Genomic DNA, 17,511 nt, shown 5'->3' on the forward strand with positions numbered 1-17,511 from the left:
TGGCTCTCCAGCATCTGAGAGGGCCTGGACGGAGCAGGCAGGATCTAGCTAAGGGCAGACTGTAAGCTCTTGGTGGACAGGGAACGTGTCTACTAACTTCGTTGTATTGTACTCTTTCAAACATTTAGTAAAGTTCTCTGCACATAGAAAGAGCTAAAGACCATTGATGGTGATAAAATTACTTTTATGAAAAACCTCCCACAGCAAGCATCCAGGACAGTGCTCTGCACACAGAAAGCACAAGGACAGTCCACTGCATCCAGTGAGGACCCTGTACCAATAGGCTTCAGGGGACACCAATACAGCACTGGGCTCACAGTAGGTGTCTTGTACAGTGCTCTACACACAGCAGGCACCAGGTACAGCACTCTGCAAAGTAGATTTTATTTTGTTCCCTCAGTTTCCAGGGTGGATGGATAAAGAGCCAATCAGGATGATATGAGAGGAAGAGTGCATCTTACCTGGCCCATACCAAATGTAAATCACCCAGTGCCCTTGACCCCAGGCCTAGGCGCTGCCCCAACCCCACCTCCCAAGCTCCAGGCCCAGCAGCCCCCAAACGCCCTCCAAGTCCAAGCAACATAAAAAATATACAGCCTAATTACACTGTTCATTCTCCTGTAATGTAAAGCAGACAGCCTAATCTCTCCAGCCTCAAGTTTCCTGTTTTTCCTTCCCTCAAATCCAGCTCACTCAGGCAATGGGCAGCAGTGGTTCCTTTATGTGCTGTTCCTAGGTCTGTAGCTGGTTGCTGTCCGAGGGCAGGGGGAACCTGCTATCAAACTATGTCCAACATGATTACCTCAGAGCTACCCCAGTGCTTAGAACAGTGCTTGGCACATAATAAGCATTTAACAAGTACCATAATAATCATTATTATCAGTATGGCACAGATGTCCTATACCTCAGGCCTTTCTCTGATACTCTGAGCACTTTTGCTGCTGAGTAGTGGATCTGTATGTGGTCAGCCTTCCCCACTCTTTGCCTCCCTGCAGGCATCCTTCAGGAGAGAAGGGTGCTCCCCTGGCAAAGTATGCCGGGCTGGGCCATGCTTATACGAGGCAAGGGTAGGGCCATGGGGAGGAGGTGAAAAAGAGAAGGAGGCCAGTGGCCCCCAAGACTGATAACGAGCTCAGTCTTGGACATATTGAGTTTTAGATGGCGGGCACACATCCAGATGGAGATGTCCTGAAGACAGGAGGAGATATGAGCCTGGAGGGAGGGAGAGAGAGCAGGGGCAGAGATGTAGATTTGGGCATTATCAGCGTAGAGATGATAGTTGAAGCCGTGGGAGCGAATCAATCAATTAATCAATCGTATTTATTGAGCGCTTACTGTGTGCAGAGCACGGTACTAAGCGCTGGGGAAATACAAGTTGGCAACATATAGAGACAGTTCCTACCCAACAGTGGGCTCACAGTCTAAAAGTGAGCGAATGAGTTCACCAAGAGAGTGAGTGTAGATAGAGAACAGAAGAGGACCTGACCCTTGAGGAATTGACCCTTAAGGAACCCCTACAGTAAGGGTATGGGTGAGGGAGGAGGAGCCCTCAAGGGAGACTGAGAATGAACGGCCAGAGAGATAGGAGGAGAACCAGAACAGGACGGAGTCTTTGAAGCCAAGGTTGGATAGTGTGTTGAGGACAAGGGGGTGATCCACAGTGTCGAAGGCAGCTGAGATGTCGAGGAGGATTAGGATACAGTAGGAGCCATTGGATTTGGCAAGAAGGAGGTCATTGGTGACCATTGGGAGGGTAGTTTTGGTGGAGTGTAGGGGATGGAAGCCAGATTGGAGGGGGTCAAGGAGAGAGTTGGCGTTGAGGAGCTCGAGTTAGCGAGTGTAGACGACTCATTCCAGGAGTTTGGAAAAGAAGGGTAGGAGTGAGATAGTGTGATAACTAGAAGGGGAGGGGGGTCAAGACAGGGCTTTTCTAGGATGGAGGAGACGTGGGCATGTTTGAAGGCAGAGGGGATGGAACAACTGGAGAGTGAGCGGTTGAAGATGGAAATTAAGAAGGGGAGGAGGGAAGTATTAAAGGAAGGAGTATCAAAGTACTCATTCTGGGAGTTTCTAGCTCACCCCAGCTTGGGTGAGTGAGGAGATTGGTAAGACTTGGAGGGATCTGAGGAGAGATGGGAGATCTTGGAAGACTGTAAAGATTAGGAACACCTGCGAAACTGTAGGACTACGGAGACCTGTGTAAATTGGGGAAAACGGGAAATACTACGGATATTTGGGAATACTGGGGAAATCGTCTCAGCAGAGGGGAGCAGAGAATGTGACAGAAGAGGGGCTATGGTGGGAGCCAAGTTCGCCGTTGTCCATGTCATGTGGTTACCCTGGGTGCTCAGTCTTCATCCCCGGGGGGCATGTTTGGGCTGGCAAAGCCAAGGGGCTGAGGACAGATGGCACTGCCCAGTGTCTGGATCCACTTAGACCGGCCACTCTCCAAGGGGCTCCAGGGGCAGCTCGGAGGGAAGAATTGCTGCCCCATGAATGGGCAGAACATTTGCAGCTTCCCATCCACTTGGTCCCAGGTCCTAGTTTGAAGGCTGGATGCCTGTGCCCATGTGCTGCCTCGCTGTGCTGGCTGACGGGGAAAATCTGATCAAGAGGGTCATGGGGAGCAGAAGGTGCAGGGGATGAGACATGAGGCCTACAAATCCCTGGTTCCCCTCCAGGAAGCACAACTACTACCTGAGGGCTCCATAAACTCCCAATCAATCAACAATCAGTCAATCATTCAATATTATTTATTGAACAGTTACTGCGTACTGTGTACTAAGGACTTGGGAGACTACAACGGAGTTGGTAGACATGTTCCTAGCCCACAATGAACTTTCCATCTATAGAAGGAGACAGACAGTATAATAAATTACAGATAGGGGAAATAGTGAAATATAACGATATGTACATAAATGCTGTGGGACTAGAGTGAGTATCAAAGTGCTGAAGGTGTAGATATCCAAGTGCCTAGGTGACACAGAAGGGAGGACATATAGGAGAATGAGGGCTTGGTCAGGGAAGACCTTCTGGAGGAGATATGATTTTAGGAGGGGAGAGTGGTGGACTATCTGATATAAACTGCGAGGGAGTTCCAGGCCAGAAGGAGGAGGATATGGGCAATGATCGGTGGTGGCATACATGAGACTGAGGTACAGGGAATTGGATGGTGTTAAAAGAGCAGAGAGTGTGGATTGGGTTGTAATAGCAAATCAGAGAGGGAAGTCAAGGATAATACCAAAGTTATGGGACAGGGAGGATAGTGGTACTGTCTACAGTTGGAGTTGGAAGGTAAAGAGGTTTGTTTTGGATACATTAAATTTGAGTTATCCTGAAGACAGGAGGGAATGTGAGAATGCCTAGAAGGATAGAGATTAGGACTGGAGATGTAGATTTGGTAATCATCCACATAGGGTTGGAATTGAAGCTGTGAGAGTGAATGAGTTCTCCAAGGGAATGGGAGTAGCTGGAGAACAGAAGGGAATGCAGGACTGATCCTTGAAGTACCCTCACAGTTAAAGAGTGAGAGGCAGAGGAGAAGCCTGTGTAGGAGACTGAGAAGGAGCTACCAGAGAGATAGAAGGAGAACTAGGAAAGACCCTTATCAGTGAAGCCAAGGTTGGATGGTTCTGGGATAGTGGGTGATGGACAGTGTTGAAGGCAGCAGAAAAGTCGAGGAAGATTAGGAAGGAATATAGGTCTCGGGATTTGGCAAGAAGAAGGTCATTGGTGACCTTAGAGAGAGTCCAAGATAAGTTGACAGAATGAGGCAGGTGGGAATCAATTCGAGAACTTTTTCTGGAGGAGGTGACCTTGTAAAGGGGGGCTTTGAATGACCTGAATCCCCCCAGACCAGGGCTTAGCCAGCTCAGGATGCTGTCTCTGACATGGCTTCCAAGATGCCGGGAGGTAACATGTGCTGCTGTCTTCCTGGACACCAGCCTTCAGAGTTAGGGGTGGACCACCCCACTACCCTCTCTGTCCCCTTTCCACCCATGACTCTCCTTCCAGTGGCTCAACACAGTCCATACAAACCCCCTGAGTCACTCACCCCACTTCGGAGACTCCCGCAGTGACCCAGAACCCTTGACTCACCCAGCAACCTGTGCAATGAAATGACCAGGTGGTTCCAGGAAGTTTGTATAGCTAAATGAATGGGAAGTTCCTAAAGGATGAGTGTGTGTGTGTGTGTGTGTGTGTGTGTGTGTGTGTGTGTGTGTGTGTTGGTGAGGGGGTGGTGCACTTCCCCTCTTTGCCCCCAGCCCGCCATCAGGATTTCTTCGTCCTAGGGGCAAAGTCTGTTTCCCGTGTCTCTTCCCCCCAGCTGTTTCCCATGTCCCTTATCTCCAATTGTTTCCTGTACCTATTTCCTCTAGTTATTTCCAGTGCCCCTTAGCCTTTAGTTGTTTCTGGTGCCCCTGCCCCTCTAGCTGTTTACTCTCCAGATCTGTTTCTCGTGCTCCTTGCCCTCCACCTCTATCATTTCCCCATGGGGACAAGAAACTAGACCAGTGGCTCTGCATTCATGCTCCAAAGCATAGCCAACGCTAGGCAACAGCGGCCCCTCTTTGTGCTATTCCTGGGTCTGTACCTGGTCACTGTGGTGGAGAACCTGCTCATCGTCCTGGCCATCAGGACAGACTCCCGCCTCCACTGCCCCATGTACTTCTTCCTCGCCAACCTGTCTCTGGTAGACATCGGCTTCTCCTCTATCACTGTGCCCAGCCTGCTGGGAACGCTCTTCACTAGAACCCAGGATGTTTCTTACAGTGGCTGCCTGGCCCAGATGTATTTCTTCATTGCCTTTGGAGCCACCGAGAACTTCCTCCTGGCTGTGATGGCCTATGATCTCTACTTGGCCATCTGCAATCTGCCGCATTATTCGGTGGTCATGAGCCGTCAGCATTGTGCCCTGCTGGTGGTTGCCTGCTGGCTGGTATCTCACCTCCACTCCCTGCTGCACTCCCTCCTGATGACCCAAATGACCTTCTGTGCCTCCCATGAAATTCCCCTCTACTTCTGTGACGTCTTCCCCCTGCTGAAGATCTCCTGCTCCGATCCCCACATCAACTTCCTTGTGGTGTACACAGAAGGGGCCGCCATAGTCAACAGTGCCCTTCTGATGGTCCTGGCCTCCTACGCCCACATTATCACCGCAGTTCTGCGGGGGCCCTCGGCCCATGGGAGGCGCAAGGCCTTCGCTACCTGAAGCTCCCACCTACCTGCAGTATGGCTCTTCTATGGCACCGTTGTTTGGGTCTACTTCCAGCCATCATCCAGCTTCTCCTCCGAGCGGGTCACCACAGTCACAGTCATTTACACAAAAATCACCCCTCTCCTGAACCCCTTTATCTACAGCCTGCATAACAGAGACCTACACCAGGCCTTGCCCTCCTGGCTCTGTGCCCTCAGACCCTATATCCTTGGCCTTGGTCCCCAGCATCCTGAGATCCCAGCTTTATGTCCCCGGACTGGGCTACATGGGCTCTGTGCCTCCAAACCAATCCTTCAGCCCCAGTCTGTGCCCCCGACCCTGCATACCTCATCCTGCACCCTCAACCTTGTGCTCTCAGATCCTGCAACTCTAGCTCTGTGTCCCTTGCTTTGCACCCCCAACCTTGTGCCCCCAACTCTGCATCCCTGGACCTTGTACTCCCTTCCCTTGGTAGCCGGGTCATTGTTCGGGAAGCCCAACTCGAAGACCAGGAACACGGATCATGAGCCCACCAGAGAAGCTACCTGATGTCTCTGACATTTTTATTGACAACACGCTCCTCTCACCGCTTGCACCTACAATCTGGCAGGTCAACACTGGCCAAGAAATGTCCTGGATGGTGAGACAGCGGTGGGCACAAAACAAGAATTGTAGCCCCGAATGCGGAGTTGGGTGAGGAGAGAAGCAGCATGGCTCAGTGGAAAAGAGCATGGGCTTTGGAGTCAGAGGTCATGGGTTGATTCATTCAGTCATTCATTCATTCCATCGTATTTATTGAGCGCTTACTGCATGCAGAGGAGTGTACCAAGCGCTTGGGAAGTACAAGTTGGTAACATATAGAGACGGTCCCTACCCAACAGTCGGCTCACACTCTAGAAGGGGGAGTCAGAGAACAAAACAAAACACATTAACAAAATAAAATAAATAGAATATGTACAAGTAAAATAAATAAATAAATAGAGTAATAAGTGCGTACAAACATATATACATATATACAGGTGCTGTGTGGAAGGGAAGGAGGTAAGGCTGAGGGGATGGAGAGGGGGAGGAGAGGGAGAGGAAGGAGGGGGAGAGGAAAGAGGGGGAGAGGAAGGAGGGCGCTCAGTCTGGGTTCAAATCCCATTTCCGCCACTTGTCAGTTATGTGACTTTGGGCAAGTCACTTAACTTCTCTGGACCTCAGTTACCTCATCTGTAAATGGGGATTAAGACTGTGAGCCCCCCGTGGGGCAACCCGATCACCTTGTAACCTCCCCAGCGCTTTGAACTGTGCTTTGCACATAGTAAGTGCTTAATAAATGCCATCATTATTATTATTATTCATTCAATCATATTTATTGGGCACTTACTGTCTGCAGAGGACTGTACTAAATGCCTGGGAGAGTGCAATACAATAACAAAGCACATTCTCCGCTTTCAACGACCTTACAGTCTAGAGGCATTGTTCTGGGCCTGGATTGGAAGCCCCATGAGGAGCTGGGACCCTGTCTATTTCATTTACGTCGAATTTGCCCCAGCACCTAGCACAGTACTTCACACGTAATAAGTGCTATGTAAAGACCATTGACACAGTTCTTGTCACCAAGATGTTGCTAAACACCTTCTGCCCAGTAAGCAGCGTGACTTAGTGGAACGAACATGGATTTAGGAGTCAGAGGACAAGGGTTTTAATCTGGGCTCTGCCACTTATGAGCTATGTCACTTTGGGCAAGTCACTTAACTTCTCTGGACCTCAGTTACCTCATCTGTAAAATGGGGATTAAGACTGCGAACACCACTAGGGTCAACCTGATTACCTTGTATCTACTCCAGCGCTTAGAACAGTGCATGGTACATAGTAACCACTTAACAAATACCATAATTATCAATTATTATTTAAAGCAACTCTTATTCTGACTACCGGGCCCGCAGCTGCTGAGGATAATGTCTCCCAGACCAGGATGGTGTGGCGTGGTATGGATATCTATCACCCTCTCCATTATGCCCCATCCCAACCACCGACCTCATTCTTCTGCGTGTATTGTCCAAAATCTGTCCCATACCTCAGCATCCACCCCCTTCCCCTGCATCCAGCCCCATTCCTCAGCATTCATCCCAATTTCCCTGCATCCATCCTTGTACCTCAGCATCCATCCCCAGCCCCCTGCATCTGTCCCCATACCTCAACATCCATCCTAATCCCTCACCATCTATCCCCATTCCTCAACATCCATCCCAATATCTCAGAATCTGACCCATTATTTCAGATGAGGAATTAATGGTCTATGCTGACCACTGCTCGGCTTTCAATTGAGCTGATGGTGTCTCTCCCTTCTTTAATCTCTTAGTAGGCTAGGGATCAATCTTCTGCAGTGAACACCTTCCAGGCCTCTCTGGACACAGGTGCTGCTTCCAAGATGGAAAAAAGGCCATTCTAATTGAAACCCCATAACCCACCTCTAATATGGAACCTCACCACAGCAGCAGCCCCCAGCTGCCTCCACCCCAGCTTCTTTGCTTCTACCATTCACATTCTACCATTCTACCATTCTACCATTTTACCATTCTACCATTCTACCATTCTACCATTCACATTCTTGTGGAATGTCAATAAAAGCGCCTGGACAACTCTGCAGAAACTAATCCTTTCTTTGATGTTTCCTGGACCCCAGGACACAGGTTTTCTGCCCAATGTTCTCTGCCTCTGGGAAAATTTGGAGCATCACATTCTAACTTCTTGACACTATTAGCCTAGAGATGGAAACGGGTTCTGGTATTTGTTAAATATTTACTATGTGCCAGGCACTGTATTATGCATTCACTCATTCATTCATTCAATCGTATTTATTAAGTGCGCACTGTGTGTAGAGTAATGTACTAAAAAAAGTGGAGAGAGAAGGAGGGGGAGAGAGGGAGAATGAAAGAGAGAGAGAAAGGGGGGAGAGAAGGTGAGGACAAAAAGGTGAGGGAATAGAGAAGAACAGAAGGAGAGAGAGAGGAAGAAAGAGAGAGAGGAAGGTAGGGAGAAAGTCAGTTTTATTGGAGCTCACAGGAATTGCTCCAAGAGGTTTGAGTACCACTACTGGGATTCATGGAGCGAGAGAGAGAGAGAGAGAGAGTGAGAGAGAGAGAGAGAGAGAGAGAGAGAGAGAGAGAGAGAGACAGACAGACAGACAGACAGACAGACAGACAGACAGACAGATAGACAGACAGACAGACAGAGACAGAGAGAGGGAGGGAGGGAGGGAGAGAGAGAGAGCACCAAGGCCACACAACAAACAAGTGGTGGAGCCGGTATTAAAAACTAGTTTCTTCTGACTCCCAGTTCCATACTCTATCCACTTGGCCACGCTGCTTCATCCACTAGGCCAGATTGCACCCCCTAGATGGTTTCCCAAGCTGCTCCCCTGGTGACCCTCCATAGGAAGTATCTATTTCTTCCCGTGGCACCCCAGCCTCTCCCCTCCAGCCCCTTTGTCTTTCCGTGCAGTCCCGGACTTACAGCTCATTAACAGCTGTATCATTAACAGCTCATAGCAAAGATTCTTATGTTCATGTAAAGAATTAGAACCTAGGCTAAGAAGAGTTTGGGATATGGGACAGAGGTGAGTGTACTAAAGGAGGAGCTGGAGAAGCCCCCAGAAAGTGTGAGTTTGGGGAGGATGAGGGAAGGGGCAAAAGGACTGAGGAAGTCAGTCAGTCAGTCAATCATATTTATTGAGCACTTACTATTTGCAAAGAACTGTACTAAGCTCTTGGGAAAGTACAATATAACAGACACATTCCCTGCCCACAATAAGCTTACCTTAAGCTTACCTTAAGCTGCCTTCAGGACATCTCCATTTGGATGTCTGCCCGCCACCTAAAGCTCAACATGTCGAAGACTGAACTCCTTGTCTTCCCTCCCAAACCTTGCCCTCTCCTTGACTTTCCCATCTCTGTTGACGGCACTACCATCCTTCCCGTCTCACAAGCCCGCAACCTTGGTGTCATCCTCGACTCCGCTCTCTCATTTACCCCTCACATCCAAGCCGTGACCAAAACCTGCCGGTCTCAGCTCCACAACATTGCCAAGATCCTCCCTTTCCTCTCCATCCCAACCGCTACCCTGCTCATTCAAGCTCTCGTCCTATCCCGTCTGGACTACTGCATCAGCCTTCTCTCTGATCTCCCATCCTCGTGTCTCTCTCCACTTCAATCCATACTTCATGCTGCGGCCCGGATTATCTTTGTCCAGAAACGCTCTGGGCATATCACTCCCCTCCTCAAAAATCTCCAGTGGCTACCAATCAATCTGCGCATCAGGCAGAAACTCCTCACCCTGGGCTTCAAGGCTGTCCATCACCTCGCCCCCTCCTACCTCACCTCCCTTCTCTCCTTCTACAGCCCAGCCCGCACCCTCAGCTCCTCCACCGCTAATCTCCTCACCGTACCTCGCACTTGCCTGTCCCGCCATCGATCCCCGGCCCACGTCATCCCCCGGGCCTGGAATGCCCTCCCTCTGCCCATCCGCCAAGCTAGCTCTCTTCCTCCCTTCAAGGCCCTGCTGAGAGCTCACCTCCTCCAGGAGGCCTTCCCAGACTGAGCCCCTTCCTTCCTCTCCGCCTCGTCCCCCTCTCCATCCCCCCATCTTACCTCCTTCCCTTCCCCACAGCACCTGTATATATGTATATATGTTTGTACATATTTATTACTCTATTTATTTATTTATTTTATTTGTTCATATCTATTCTATTTATTTTATTTTGTTAGTATGTTTGGTTTTGTTCTCTGTCTCCCCCTTTTAGACTGTGAGCCCACTGTTGGGTAGGGACTGTCTCTATATGTTGCCAATTTGTACCTCCCAAGCGCTTAGTACAGTGCTCTGCACATAGTAAGCGCTCAATAAACACGATTGATGATGATGATGATGATAATAAGCTTACAGTCTTGAGGGGAGACAGACATTAATATGAATGTCCAGATTGCCTTGTTTACTATGTGCTGAACACTCCTACAGTTAGAAGGTGGGAGGCTGAAGAGGAACCTGTGAAAAAGACTCCTTCTCTATACAGAATAGCAATCCTCAGGCCTAACAGCTATGAAGTAGCAGTGACATAGCCTGGAGGACACACCGTCAGTATACAAAGGAGCAATCTCCTCTAAGCAGTGACACTGCCTCGAGGAAGCTCATGCTGTATATATAAAAGAGCCATCTCAGCCCCATCAGCTGTGAAGTGGCATTGTCACAAGCCTAGAGGCGATTCATTTCGGTGGGGCAGTCCATGCTTGATTGGGGACCATGCGTGTAGGGTTTGCATGTGTATATGTGTGTGTGTGACATTTATCCTGTGGGTGTGTGTGCAATTGTGAATATATATTGAGAAGCAGCCTGTTTCAGTGGAAAGAGCATGGGCTTGGGAGTCAGACATCGTGTGTTCTAATCCCAGCTCCATCACTTGTGTCTTGCTGTGTGACTTTGGGCAAGACACTTACTTTCTCTGTGCCTCAGTTCCCTCATCTGTAAAATGGGGATTAAGACTGTGAACCCCATGTGAGACAACCTGATTACCTTATTTCTACCGCAGTGCTTAGAACAGTGCTTGGCACATAGTAAGTGCTTAACAAATACCACCATTATTATTATTATGGGTAGTGTGTGCATGTATGTAAACGGATCCAGCAGGGGAATTTCCTCTCCGTGGTCTCATGTCTTTCCCAGAAGACTCTCCAGCTCCTTCTGAACAACTTAGCCTGCCCTTCCTGTCCCTCCTGCTCTGTGTACACACTTCCCCTGGTGCTCCTGTTCCTCGCTCCTTGGTAGCAGATGCTGGCACAGTCCTGGTCCCGGGGTTGCTGAGCCAGACTCAGAGCCACCAGCTGATAGAATCCAGAAAGACCTATTGGCAGAGAGAGAAAAACATCTCCCTGAAACAATAGCTGAGGTCAGGGAGAGCTCTGCTTAGGACCACTGCCAGAACATGGGTGATTGCTGCATGCCGGTATATGCAGAGAAACCCTGGGTCCCTACAGCTGGGATCGCTGACTAAACACAGCCGGAAGATGAGGCAGGGGGAATATTTAGCAAACGGGTACAACAGAAGAGACTTTGGAGAACAAGGAAACACCAGAAGCCACTAGGGAAATAAACTACCAAAGTAACAAGTAACTGAAGCAGCGATAATTGGCAATTAAAATTTGTCTCAGAGTATGTGAAGAAATAGTTGCCAAGTTAAGAAGTTGAAGTTATATTCAGGGTAGAAAAACAAGCCGAGATTGCTGCCTCTGAAGGAAATTCTCAAAGCACCTAAGTTATCGAAGGAGGGAGGAAGAAAGGAGGGAGAGTGTGAGGGAGAGTGAGTGGGAGGGCATAATATGAATATCTGGGAAATGACAGCAACCTCGATCTGGGCTTCTGAGGCAGGTCATCAGTGAAGGAGAAAGTTGCTGACCTTGAGCCAAATTTCGGGAAGTCAGCACCACTGCCTGGCCTTTCTTATTTCGTCTTGCTGAGGCTTCAGGAACAGGACAAGGGGTAGGGCCAGAGGAGAAAGAGGTGGGCAGGGGCAGTCCCTGCTTGGGTAGATTTGAGGGGTACCAAGCCTTAGCCATACAAGAAGGGATCATCCTTCTCAAGCCTGCTACCCCAAAGGTGGAGATGTGGGTATGGAATCCCCCTTTTCCACTTCAACCCCTTGCCAGGTCTCCTCTCTGATGCAACACCTAGGAAAGGGAGAGAGAAAGTGTCAGGAACCCGGGGAAGAGAAGGTAGGATTCAATCAGGATGGGGTGAATAGACACGAACTTGAGCAGGTTGGGGAGAACAGGGGTCAAGATCCTTGAACATCACTGAACAATTCACAGGCTGCTTACTCCCTACGAGTTGACTAGGGGTTTCCTAGCTCCCTTAGTTGGAGAGGGAAAGTGTTGGGGCTTTCCCCAAAGAGCGCGGGAAGGAAAGGAAGGAAGGAGCCCAGAATGGGTCTTCCCATCCACCATGGGGAAGGCAGGTGCTGGAGAAAGCAGGTTCTGTGTGGGGAAGGGGGTAGCTCTGGATCCACAGCGTGGATCCCTCGGGGGCAGTGGAAAGTGAGTAATCTGGGCTGTTGTGGCAATCAATCGATAAATCAATAATTCAATCAATCATATTTATTGAAAGCTTACTATGTGTAGAACACTGTACTAGGCACTTGAGAAAGCACAAGCACAGACTTGCTCCCTGCCCATAATAAGCTTACGTCTAGAGGGGGAGACACACATTAATATGAATAAAAATAAGTAAGAATAATATCACTAGCAGAAGCTAGACCCAAAGGGAGCCTTGGAGGGAAGCAGACATAGGTGCAGTGGCAGGCAGGAAAGTCAAGCACAGGCAAGAAACAACCTGTCCTGGGCAGTGCTTTGACCTTTGCCATCACACAATAGCGCTTCCTCAGGGTTCGAAAAGGAGGTGTCACAGGGCCCTCCTCATGACCCAAGTGTCACCAGGGGATACCGATTAATCAATCAATAAATGGTATTTATTGAGCACTTACCTGGTGTAGAAAGCTGTACTAAGCTCTTGAGAGGGTACAATTCAATTTAATTGGTAGACAAGATCTCTGCTCCAAAGGAGCAGAATTTCCAGATGGGAGACAGGGGAGGAATGGCCTAACGTCACAGCCACAGACAAACTTGCCATCATCTCCTAAAACCAAGGAAAGTTGTGTCAGGAAAACGGACATCTCCAGCTTCACATCCTAACAGCCTATCTGATTCAGGCAGATATATTAATATAAAAATATAAATCGCGTGCAATAGGAAGCCCAGTATGCCTACAGATGATGCCCATGGAGGTGAAGTGAGCCACCATTCATTCATTCATTCAATCGAATTTATTGAACGCTTACTGTGTGCAGAGCACTGAATTAATTGTTTGGGAAAGTACAACACAACAATAAACAGGACATTCCCTGCCCATAACAAGCTTTCAGTCAAGTTGGGGAAGACAGATACCAATATAAATAAATAAAAATAAAGATATGTACGTAAGTTTTATTTTGTTTTGTTGTCTGTCTTCCCCTTCTAGACTGTAAGCTCGTTGTTAAGTAGGGACTATCCTATATGTTGCCGACTTGTACTTCCCAAGCGCCTAATACAGTGCTCTGTACACAGTAAGTGCTCAATAAATAAATTGAATGAATGAATGAATAGGTGCTGTGGGGCTGGGAGGGGAGAATAGCAAAGGGAGCGTCAGGGTGACACAGAAGGAAGTGGGGGAAGAGGAAAAAGGGGGACTTAGTCTGGGAAAGCCTCTTGGAGGAGATGGGCCTTCAGTAAGGCTTTGAACGTGGCGAGAGTAATTATCTGTCAGATTTGAGGAGGGAGAGCATTCCAGACCAGAGGCAGGAGAAGCTGCATGACTCAGTGGAAAGAGCATGGGCTTGGGAGTCAGAGGTCATGCGTTCTATTCCTGGCTCCACCACTTGTCAGCTGTTTGACCTTAGGCAAGTCACTTAACTTCTCTGTGCCTCAGTTACCTCATCTGTAAAATGGGTATTACGACTTTGAGCCCACGTGGGACAACCTGATCACCTTGTATCCCCCCAGCGCTTAGAACAGTGCTGCACACATAGTAATCGCTCGCTTAACACATACCATTATTATTATTATTATTATTATTATTATTATTATTATTATTATGTAGGCTCGTGGTCAGCGGCAAAACAGACGAGAAGGTTAGGACTACAGGAGCAAACTACGCGGGCAGAGCTGTAGAGACCATAAGGTGACATGAGGGACCAGAGACTTTGGCTAGGTAGCTCTTGGGGTACATCAGAAATCAGCGATGCTTTAGGTCCAAGTTGGGTTTGATTCCTCTCAAGAGCTTTCACCCCCAGAAAGGTCTCTTCCCACACATGACCAGTGTCAATGGCATACCCATTCCATTCATAGCTGGTTCAGTGGCTAGCGAGTGGAAGGCAATCTGCTACAAGTCAAAACTCACCCATGCTGGCCAGCAGAATCATGGGAGGGTGGCAGTGGTAAACCATTTCCGTATTTTTACCAAGGAAACCCTATGGATACAGTACTAGAACGATTGAAGATGGAGAGCAGAGCGTTCTGGGAGAGCAGTGTCCATGGTGTCGCTATGGGTCTGAAACGACTTGATGACACAAGACAAGATGGTGGGGGGAGAGTGGAGGAGAAGGGAACTTCCAGGAAGTCATTCCATTTCATTTTTTCGGAGCATGATCTCTTCCCAAAACCTCCTGTGGATACAACTGGTAACTCTGGGGCTGATTTGGCACCTGTTGTGTGCTGGACCTGGGATAAGCACTGGGTCAGATCCTAGACAATCATGTCATACCCAGGCTCCTGTGGTATCCCTCTTTGATGACCTCCAGGGAAACTGCAAAAATCACTATCATTCAGTCAGTTAGTCAGTCAATTATATTTATTAGGTCCTTACTGTATGAACAGCACTGTACTATGCGCTTGGTAGAGTACAATATAACAATACAACAAACACATTCCCTGCCCACAAGAGCTTACAGTCTGGGGTGGGGGGGGGGAGACAGACATTAATATAAATAAATAAATAAATAAATTACAGGTATCTACATAAGTGTTGCAGGGCTGGGAGTGCGGATGAATAAAGGGAACATGTCAGGGAGATGCCGAAGGTACTTGCAGAAAAGGAATAGGGCTCAGTCAAGAAAGGCCTCTTGGATGAGATGTGCTTCAGTAAGACCTTGAAGTTGGGGATAGTAATTGTCATTATGAGTAGAAAGGGCATTCCAGGCCATAGGAAGGACATGGGTGAGGGATCAGTGGAGAGATAGATGATATCGAGGTAGAGTGAGGTTAGCATTAGAGGAGCGAAGTGTGTGGTATGGGTTGTAGTAGGAGACAAGTGAGGTGAGGTGAGGGGGGCAAGGTAATTGAGTGCTTTAAAGCTAGTAGTGAGGAGTTTCTGTTTGACGCCAAGATGGATGAGCAACCAGTGAAGGTGTGAGAAAAACGTCTCACCAATCTCCAAGCATCTGACTTTCTTTCTCCCTTCCTTCCCCTCTCTCTTTCTTCCTCTCTTCTTCTCTCTTCCCTCACCCTTTTGTCCTCACCTTCTCTCTCCCCTTTCTCCCTCTCTTACATTGTCTCTCTCTCCCTCTACTTCTCTCTGCTTTCTCTCTCCCTTTCTTCCTCTCCTTCACTCTCCCTTCCCCCCCCCTCCCTCTCTCCCTCTCTCTCTCTCCCTCTCCCCCTCTCTCTCCCTCTTTCTCCGTGAATCCCAGCAAACCTCCAAACCGCTTGAAGTAATCCCTGTGAAGGCTTGATTCATTATCCCTTGGCTGCCTTGGTTTCCAAGTGAAGGGAGCTCACTTTCTCTAATACCCAGTAACTATATTTTACTTACCCAGTCTTTACTCATTACACCCCAGTTTACATTCTTTATTCCAACCAAGACAACCTCTTCTACCCCACTACCCACTTCTTGGTCACACCCTGCCCCAAACCCCCTCTCCATTCACATAAAGCAGGCCACAGCTCTATCTGAAAGCCTTTCTTTCATCTTCTCCAGGAGGCCTTCCCTGATTAAACTCTCATCCATCGTGGTTATTTCCTCCAATCAATAATCATATTTATGGAGTGCTTACTGTGCGCGCAGTAATGAACTAATCCCTTAAGAGAGTACAGTATAACGATAAACTGTCAAATTTCCTGCCCACGATGAACTTACAGGCTAGAGTGATTGGCGGGGGTGAGGTAGCACATGTGACACTTCTCAAGCTCTCAGCATTAGGATTGATTCCTCTGTGCAGGGTCTTGGTCCTGAAATCTCAAATATCAGATTCATACCAGGGAGAGTACAACATAACAATATAACAGGCACATTCCCCAAACTTCTAACAGTATTTCTTTCCCAACTATGAACTGGTTAGGACCCAGGCTCCTCTCCACCCACCTCTGCAACTCCTAGGCAGTATGAGATGTCTCCCCTGTCCCTGCGAGGCTCTGCAACACCATAGTGCAAGCTGCTGCAAGTTGGGCATCAATGTTTCCTAGCATGAGGGCATCACTGTGCAAGGAGCCATTGGAAAGGGAGCAGTGTTGCATGGTATCACAGGGCAGAGCTCCACAGGGCAGGAAACCATGGAGCAGAACATTACACGACAAGGCCAAATGCCACAGGGCTGGGTATGGACAGTAGACCCTTCCCTCCAGCCCTGTAGTCCAATGGGGAAACACATGTTTCTATTTATCCTGCCCAATCAGAAGCAGGGCTTGGCAGGGGCACTGGATACCTGGATGCTTGGTCATCCCTCCTCTTGGGGGTCTAGCAGGCTGTGATGGCGTAGGCAGAGCCAGAGCTGGGGTGGGGGAGATGAGACAGAAATTATACAGTCGGCCTAAAGGCAGGGATGGACTGACACCCTTCCCACCCAGGCCCCTATTCCACAGTGTCAGGGAGACTGAAGGGCAGGCTGCCAGTTCCTCTCTCCCCCTGCTCCTCGAAGTGTGTGTGTGGGGGGGCGGGGCGGTGATGGATCACGGACGGGAGGGAGAGCAGTGGGGGAGGGGTTGGAGACAACAGGAAGATGCCGGGGGAAGAGGGGAATGGAGGACACATCCAGCGTTGAGAAGGGGCTGCTTCCTGATCTTTTCTGGCTCCTTCACCAAGAAACCAGGGAGAAAGAAGCTGAGGAGGCCACAGGAGGAGGAGGAGTTGGGGGCACCACCCTTCTGGACACAGATTCCTCCGGGACATCCCCCTACTCTAAACCCTTAACCCTGTGAGTTCATTCACTAGTTAGACCCTTTCTAACTTCCAGCAGGGATCCCGGTGGTATGGTAGGCAGGGGCCCTGAGTGTAGAATCTCCCCGAGGAGCTCAATAATATGGGCCTTGTGGTTGGGGCACAGGAGCTGAGTTTGGTAGGAAAGAAGAATACAACCTGGGCTACAGGTGTAGTAATAGTATTTATTGAGTGCCCACTGGATGCAGTGCACTGTGCTAAGCAACTGGGAAGTGCAAAGCACACAAATGACAAATTCAAGGGGTGTAAAGGGGCAAGACAGCTAACCGAGCAGAAGGAGGGAGAATAGGACACTTAAAATCAATGGTTAGGACCTTCCAATGGAATAGGTGACACTGCTGCTTCAGGAAAAGGGGGAGTTGGGCAGGAGGAAGAGGCCTGAGGAGGGGAAGACTCACCCACCTCACCCCTCCTTGGCCCTAAGTCGGTAGTCCTGCAATATGCAAAACACTATAGTGGCAATCCCAGTCCCATCATCACAAGTGATTTGTGCCCACTCGGTCAATCAATAACATTTACTGAGAATCTCCTATTTACAG

At 48.9% G+C, this 17,511-nt stretch overlaps 1 protein-coding gene across 1 annotated transcript; it reads left to right on the plus strand.

Annotated features, from left to right (window-relative positions):
• Positions 1 to 4,528: 4,528 nt before the first annotated feature.
• LOC119922921 (olfactory receptor 1361-like) lies at positions 4,529 to 8,733 on the plus strand. Its single transcript, XM_038742546.1, is given in 4 exon segments — positions 4,529 to 5,566; positions 5,808 to 5,837; positions 7,548 to 7,599; positions 8,687 to 8,733. Coding segments are annotated over 4 exon segments (1,167 nt in total).
• The last annotated feature ends 8,778 nt before the right edge of the window (positions 8,734 to 17,511 follow it).

This window comes from Tachyglossus aculeatus, unplaced genomic scaffold (genome assembly GCF_015852505.1).
Source record: "Tachyglossus aculeatus isolate mTacAcu1 unplaced genomic scaffold, mTacAcu1.pri scaffold_130_arrow_ctg1, whole genome shotgun sequence".
NCBI classification, from domain to species: Eukaryota; Metazoa; Chordata; class Mammalia; order Monotremata; family Tachyglossidae; genus Tachyglossus; species Tachyglossus aculeatus.